The sequence below is a fragment of the Tigriopus californicus genome, chromosome 3, assembly GCF_007210705.1.
Source record: "Tigriopus californicus strain San Diego chromosome 3, Tcal_SD_v2.1, whole genome shotgun sequence".
In the NCBI taxonomy this organism is placed as follows: Eukaryota; Metazoa; Arthropoda; class Copepoda; order Harpacticoida; family Harpacticidae; genus Tigriopus; species Tigriopus californicus.
The window spans coordinates 219506-227189 of NC_081442.1; the positions used below are offsets into that span (position 1 = coordinate 219506).

At 42.1% G+C, this 7684-nt stretch overlaps 1 protein-coding gene across 1 annotated transcript; it reads right to left on the reverse strand.

Annotated features, from left to right (window-relative positions):
• On the reverse strand, nucleotides 1–3875 carry LOC131878274 (SET domain-containing protein SmydA-8-like). The gene is made up of 8 exons (XM_059224200.1): nucleotides 3605–3875; nucleotides 3253–3524; nucleotides 2750–2915; nucleotides 2446–2645; nucleotides 1021–1173; nucleotides 768–899; nucleotides 372–660; nucleotides 1–287 (listed from the first exon to the last, which is right to left on the reverse strand). The coding sequence occupies exons 1-8, from the start codon at nucleotides 3761–3763 to the stop codon at nucleotides 39–41; spliced, it is 1620 nt and encodes a 539-aa protein (XP_059080183.1). The 5' UTR covers nucleotides 3764–3875; the 3' UTR covers nucleotides 1–38.
• Nucleotides 3876–7684: the final 3809 nt, after the last annotated feature.

Below are 7684 nucleotides of genomic sequence, written 5' to 3' on the forward strand. Positions count from 1 at the left end.
TATGAATGGGGTCACCATTGCTTTCGTACATTGGATGGTCATATGAAGTTTGAGAACAACAAGATCTCGTCGATATTGGCTTTGGCCTTTTGAGCTTGGGACGCCAGATGTCGTTCCCTGGTCCCGTCGGGTTCCACGTCCAGAATTTGCCGAGCCTCGGCTAAATAGCTTTGGATTTGCTTCAATTTCAGGAGGAAATCGTCCTTCGACATCTGACCTTGGTTGTAGTCCGCATTGGATTTGATCATCAAGGCCTTGTGAAGGTCAAACAAGAGTAAACCTTTCCACTTCAAAAGAAGCACAAAAGAAAATTAGAAACGAATCACATTCAGTCCGAGGTTTCATTATTCAGGCTTCTCCAGTCTGTGTACCTTTGGACATCCTGGATCGACTTTGGATAGGGTGGCCAGAAATTCCTCACCGTAACGAATCTTGGCCTCAAATTTGTCCACGGGGAGCTGGTCATATTTGTATCCCTGAATGAAACCGTAGAAATCGCACAGATACTTCTTGACCGTCAGCACCAAGTAATGCGTTGGTTGAAGCTCCTCCAGCATCCTCTCCAGAGTCGTTTCGTAGGCTTCGACATCGCCCACTTTGATACCACGAACCACTTGATCAAATCGAGTGCACACCTCATCCACCTCTTCATGGGACATCCTAAGAAACAGCACACTCATCAGTTTGTTTCTTTTTCTTTTTTATTATCATCATGGGCGGGCAAGCCATTTTCTCCAATTTCATATAGATATGTAGGTCCAACTAACTTGTGTTGACATGACTGGCAACTCCATGATGCCTTGAGATTACGTGGGTTCGAAGTGAGAACTGGTCCGAAAGTGCACTTCTGGCATCTGAGAGCACTTAAGTACGAACCGCACTCCGTGGGATCGTCACACCTGAATTAGTCCAAGAAAGAAGCATGACCACTTCAAATGCTGAATCAGATGCTTTGAAATAATGCCAATGACGCCAATGACGCCTTTTCAAGTGGACGTGGGAATCCAAGTCGCTTCCTACCTGGGACAAGTGCATTGGAAGAACCAGCAGTCCTGGATTTCGCATTTTCGTTTCAAGTCTCCAAACATAAAGGATAGGTATTGAATGGTGATTTCCGCCCCCGATGGAATCTCCCTCTGAGCTCGAAGGGTCAGATGGTTGTCCGATGAGACGCTGAAACATGGACCAGTAAAAGTCAGATCATGATAGCCCTAACAAGCCCTTGTCAACTACATATGTAGGTGACAAAGCCTAAAAGGCGTTTAGGTACCACACCAGACTAAAAGCAGGGTGTTATGTCCGCCATCATCCATCCCTAAAAACATGAAATAGGCTTTTCATATATGTAAAAAAGAAAGCAACTGAAGTCCTCAAAACAATGTTTGTCCTTGCCAGTGAAATTAGGGAAATTGAAGAAGCATCTCAGAGTGTGCCAAGGAAAGCTTATGGCCGCCTTTTCTTCCAACTAGTTCTACTCACTTAATTGGGGAAATGGGAACATTCCTTTCAGCCAGGTTTAAATTTAACTTTAATTTGTGACTGTGGTTTTATGGAGTTGTGGATATATCGATGCGTTACAAATACTATATTGCTGGACCTTTACGAAGACTTATGAAGATCTCACTTGTTTCACATTGAAACCTTTATCTGGTAACATGAAATATGATTGGTTTTGGACCTTTGATACACACGCGTAGACGGCCAACTAGGAGTTCAAGGAACTCACAGAGAGCCTTGTTATCAGGGCACATTGTTCTCATACTGGACTTTTCTGTATACGTAGTCACTAAAACTAATTTGGTTTAAGGCTGGGCTCGGATAGACAGGCTGCTCAATCTCAATAAAACCATCAATCCATCTCACAATAGTACGCATGAATGCATGCATGCATGAATGAATGAATGCGTGTTCATTCTTTACTATTTTATATTGAGCCTTATCACTACAACCTGAAGCTCTTACCGATTTACAATAACACAATGGATTGGTTGAAGTAAATCAGTAAGATAATTCTCAGATAATGGTGTGCCACACCCGATAAATATAAGCCAATTAAACTTCTTACGANTTTCTGTATACGTAGTCACTAAAACTAATTTGGTTTAAGGCTGGGCTCGGATAGACAGGCTGCTCAATCTCAATAAAACCATCAATCCATCTCACTATAGTACGCATGGATGCATGCATGCATGAATGAATAAATGCGTGTTCATTCTTTACTATTTTATATTGAGCCTTATCACTTCAACCTGAAGCTCTTACCGATTTACAATAACACAATGGATTGGTTGAAGTAAATCAGTAAGATAATTCTCAGATAATGGTGTGCCGCACCCGATAAATATAAGCCAATTAAACTTCTTACGATACCTCACTTAATACATGTTGCACTGCATGGTCGCTTCCCCCAATCTGAGAGGGCAATTCTTTTCACGTGGTCCCTACCTGTATCGGGCATTGGCCAAGCAAGAATGGGACAGGAAGGAAAACGTGGGGAACACGGCGCCCCCGGAAGCGTCGTGGATCTTCATGTAGGGATGCTGAACGTGGAAGGCATTGGTGCGAATAATGCCCGTGGCGCGAAAGATCTCCTCTTCGGTGAAATCAAAGCCGCAAATCTGCCGGAGAAAATCCACCGCGTTCACCTAGACGATGAGGAATATGCGTACGAGAGTAGTTTTGTTTCATTGCCAGCTTCATTGCGGCGTGATAAAGGAAATGAGGACAGAAACCGGTCTGTCAGTCAAACCTGGAACATTTTCCAGTAATCCTCCTCTTTCCGCCTGTCATCGTCGTGGTCCATGAGCATTTGAACGCGATCCCAGAGCTCTGGGTCTTGGGCCTTCAAGGCCAGTAGGCGCAATGGCGAGATGCAGCAATACTCGGGAGCAATGGCCTTCATCCCCGGATGCTTTCTGCGAGATCAAAACATATGATCGAATATTAAACTACATAAGAAACAAGGGCCTGTGACGAGTGAATTAGACATAACAGGTAGGTAGCACTTTACTATGATTTGGAAGGCCTGTTCACAGCTTTAGTCCCTAATTACTCGTGTACTGTATCCGTGATAGAAAATTGGCACCGAATAACTGTCACTCACCAGAGTGTGTATTGTACATTCCCTGATCCCTTGATTAGTTTTTCAAAGGAGCTATTTGGTAGAGGCCAATGAAGAATGTAAAGCTACACATATTGCATATTCACATATGCAACGTCCTGGGTCCGTTAAAATAGAGACTTTATTCCTACCCAACTCGGTTGAAGTCCACGCGCATTTTATAGCCCTTGGGTGTCTGGGATAAAAGCTGGCATTCTCTAGCATGGTACTTCCGGATCTGGTCACACTTGTCGCCACAAAGAGGTAGGTGACACTGAGAGCACAAGTACGCTCCATCCACCGGAACCAGACACTCCAAACAGACGGGTTCCGTGTCATGGTTGGGACCAAACACAGCTGGGTCATCCTCCAGGATCACCTCCAGCGGCGAAATGGATCGTGTGGCTACGATATATCGGCCCACCTAATTGACAGAATGGTCATGGGATGGACTGGCACAATGATGCCTGAATCAAGCGGTTAAATGTGGCCTGGTTTGGTTACCTCTGGTTTGGACTGAATGCGGAATGGAAAACAATAGGCCTTGGGTCGATGAAGGGTTAAATGTTGGGGCGAGCAAGCAGATAACCCGCAGGCTGAGCATCGGATGGAGCAATCCTTTTGACAAAAAAAGCATTCTTCGTCGGCAATGCTGGTCCCCATGTTGGTTGGGAAGTGCCTTGTCCGAATGCATGTGTTGTTAGTTGGAAAAGTTTGGAACTGAGCCAACAATATGTGCTGATGCTTTGGGGACAACAAAGTAACGTTCGGATTATGAATACTCAACAACACATTTCGAAATAAGTCCAAGTCAATTATTTTTGCTGGAGATATTCTTGAGCTGTTTTGCTGGTATCATCGAAACATGAGGAAGGTCATATATTCCGAAATTAAGCAGGCTGCCAGAAGCCACGCAAGTATTTCGTACTTTTCCAATGCAACCTCTCAGGAAATCTCTTTCCTGGTTTGGAAATAGATTGTCAATGAACGACAAAGACAGAGGATTTTTTGACAGCTTTATGGTAGCCAATTTCAAGAAGTCTGCCACGTTTATGAAAGGCAACTCTACTAATTCATTGATGGACAAAAAAATCCAAGGAATAGGTAACGAAAGTACTAATTGAGAAAGATGATTATTTTATTGCTAAGGCAACTTCAATTCACATAAATAGTTACATTTGTGTTGGTGTAACGACGAAAGAAACAACCGAAAATACTCATTAGTAGTTCCTGGTTTCCTTTAGCTACGTCTATGTACAAATGCTGTAAATTGTCGTATCATTTGAAGTTCTCGTAGACCAACAACTGATAGTTTGGCTATAATAACTGCATCAAGCACACGATATTGTCTGAAGTAATAAAAAAACGTCCAAGATTGACTAATTGAATCCTCTTTGAGTAACGTTCATCCTCACCTTCTGTGCCCACCATGAAGTTTGTCTGGCTGAACGAGTCAAGACAATGTCAAAATGACGATCGGAAATACGATACGAGTCCGAGTGTTTTCTTGATTGTTCTCATACTAGTTCACACTAATTTAAAACGATCCCAGAAAGAAGTTCATAAGCGTGCTCATACTAGTGGCAGCAGTAAATGAGGTTCCAACCTCATTTCTTGGTTTTGTCTCAATGCCTTCCTGCCATTCCCCTTATCGAGAGTCATTTACCCGCAAGCCAAAAGCATGGTACATCATAGTTTGTGTAATACGTAAACGCGTACATGCGCCAATCATAGTTTTCTAATACGATATGGGCGCACTTTTTCTCCATTAGTTGTCGTAGACCAAACGGCGATCACTACCTAATGCCATCATCGTCCCAAAACTCCTCATGTACATATGTACGTAGATATGCATATGGCCTTCTTTCTAAACAAATTTGCACCAGGAACTTCTTGCCTTGTCAGAGTAATGTTAGAACAAGTCAAGAACATAAAAACAATCATCGAGGAATATTGCTCTGGCTTTCAATGATGTTGGAAGGGGAGAATTCGTTTTGTGGGATATTTTTGCTTCATACCTGAGGTCTAAAAACTGAAGGGATACGTGGGGTGCGTAGAATATTGAGTTGCTCTTATGTTAAGAGCTTGGTTGATGATTCCTTGCCCATGCGGCAATTTTTGACTATGATACATAAAGTCTTGGCAGAAATAATGAATTGTGATGAAATTTCAAAGCAACGGCGTTCCGATTTTGATACGGGGTGTTGGACTATATTTTATAATCTAGTAATAAAATCATTAATCCCAATGCATCGATATGTGCAACATGGGGCTTGCCTTGTGCATTGGCAATTGAAATGGCCTTCCCTCTTGAAGTTTTAGAAGGCGATCTTCCACGTCAAAGTACTCTTGAATTCACTCTCATTGGATTTAGTCATCCCAAGAAAAGTGACAAAAACTCATAGGGCGTGTCTTATTGGATTGACCGATGGAGTTGTCCCCTTCTTAAGATCCACGATTGGCTAAAGTTTTGCCAGACAGGTTGCCCGAGACAACGGCATTAGTAAATGGCAAACTCGTTCGGAAAAGGGAAATTCATTCGATGATAGACCCCAAGAAAGCTTATTTAAATGTAGAGGAACAGTCCCTGGCGAGGCGATCAGTTGCATGTGTATTTCTCTGTGTCCACTCTAAGCGTGCATGGCCCAGAAGACCGATGATGATGATAATGATGATATCGCTTGAATAGTTCGAGATTACTGGGATGAACGAACGAGTTTACGAAACGTGGCCTTCGACCTTTTCAGACCAGACTTGTCCACGTGGAAATACGATATCATCACGAGCATTTCAATTGGCTCCCAGGTGGATCTAGATGGAACGGTCAAACAGTTCCGTGAAAACACACTCAAAGCGAAAATAGGCTTGACATGAAGGAATCTGTTTGTTTTTTGGTCGTCTCATCATATGACGTCTTTTACGGGTCAGCACCAACATCAATCAAGTGAGCGGATTACGAAATCCAAAATGGAAACCGACCACCCAATATCTCAAATCACGAATTTTGAACAAGGAACAAGTCGAACCGTTAGACCCGTATTGAAGCTTGTATAGCCCCCTTTCCGCTTCACGAAATATGATTTACGATCGGCACTTCAGAGGGGGCTTTGAGAATCAGCTTTTACCAAATAAAGGGCCGATTGGGCCGATTTCTCTTTATTGAATTATAATGCGTTTGTGCTGTTTTTGGCTAATTCTTTCAAAATCTTATGTTTAAATAGTGACCTGGGTCACATAATGTCCGGAAAAGAAAATGTGTTCAAGGCAAGGCAGTAACAGTTTATTTAGCAATCTACCGTGCCTCTTCCCGTTTTGTTTGGGCTGTCTGACGTTGCAAATAAGGGCCCTTATTGGCTCGCAAACCAATCAAATGTATCATGTCTTTGGGGTCTTTGAGGGAAGTACGCCTACCAAACAGGTTCCAGACGAGGGTCTTCAAAGAAAAATATCTAAAATGTGCGGGTCAAACCTTCTGACTTAGGGGCGCTAGCATAATTTTTGCATTGATCAATATTGCACAGACTTGGCAAACGTCGAGATTTAAACCAGGGTAAGCATAGGACGAGTAATCCCAACAAAACCAGAGCGACTTGGTATTGAACTGCAAATACAAGTAGAACGAAAGCGCTTGCCCCCATTGAGGACTCGGAACCAATTGGGTTATGAGGAGACCTAAGAAAAGGACGTAAAAGACCTAAAACCTAGATTTTACCTTTTCGGGCCAAATTTTGGTCAAATTACCTACATTGACGTTGTTTTGGAAAAACGTCCCTTTTCTGTACCTTTTTTGACTTTTGTGAAGAAACACATTAAATCTGAAGCAATTTGAACTTCAACCTTCATTAACAAACAATGCTATTATTTCTTGCTTCCTTGTTTAGTTCTATTTCTGACTGAGGTAAAACAAAGTGCACAAAATCAATCCTGAGGGAATTGACTACACCAGTGCCATGAAGGTAACACATGATAAGGGGCAAAAATGTCACCCAGTGTTCTCACCGCTGCTGATGCACGGAACCTAAGGTCAAGGTCCTAGTAAGCGCTGATGTAGAAAGTGCTTTCAAAGCAACGCCTTAGTCTTAAAAACATATCACTGATAATAATCTGTGAGGTATCTTTCGTTTGCTAAAACAATTATATTTCTTTTTTAATGCTTTGGGTCAAAAACAAATAAATTCAATTTCCTTTACCTTCGTGACAAGCTCACACCAATTTTTTACTTTTTTTCGCCAAATTTAAGCCATTTTTTACCTTTTAATGGCTGATTTTGCAACCTTTAAGTTTCCTTTTTTTTTTTCTTTTTTTCCTATCTTTTTTCAGAGGTCTAGTTATGAGCCATCCTTGCACAGGCACCTAGCCTTGTCTTGCTCTCCTGTTCTGAAGTATCGAACCCTATTGTCCAAGGCCACTTGAACTCAATATTGATGGAAAGCTTCATATAAATTCAAGCAACTTGTTAACCTTTTTCTCCAGGGTGGCCAGATTTAGTGAAGATTCTTAGATTGGGAAGTTCTAGGTACACAATTTCCAAATTAGCCACCTTTTCAACACTTCTAACTTTGAAACAACCTGCTGAATGAACAG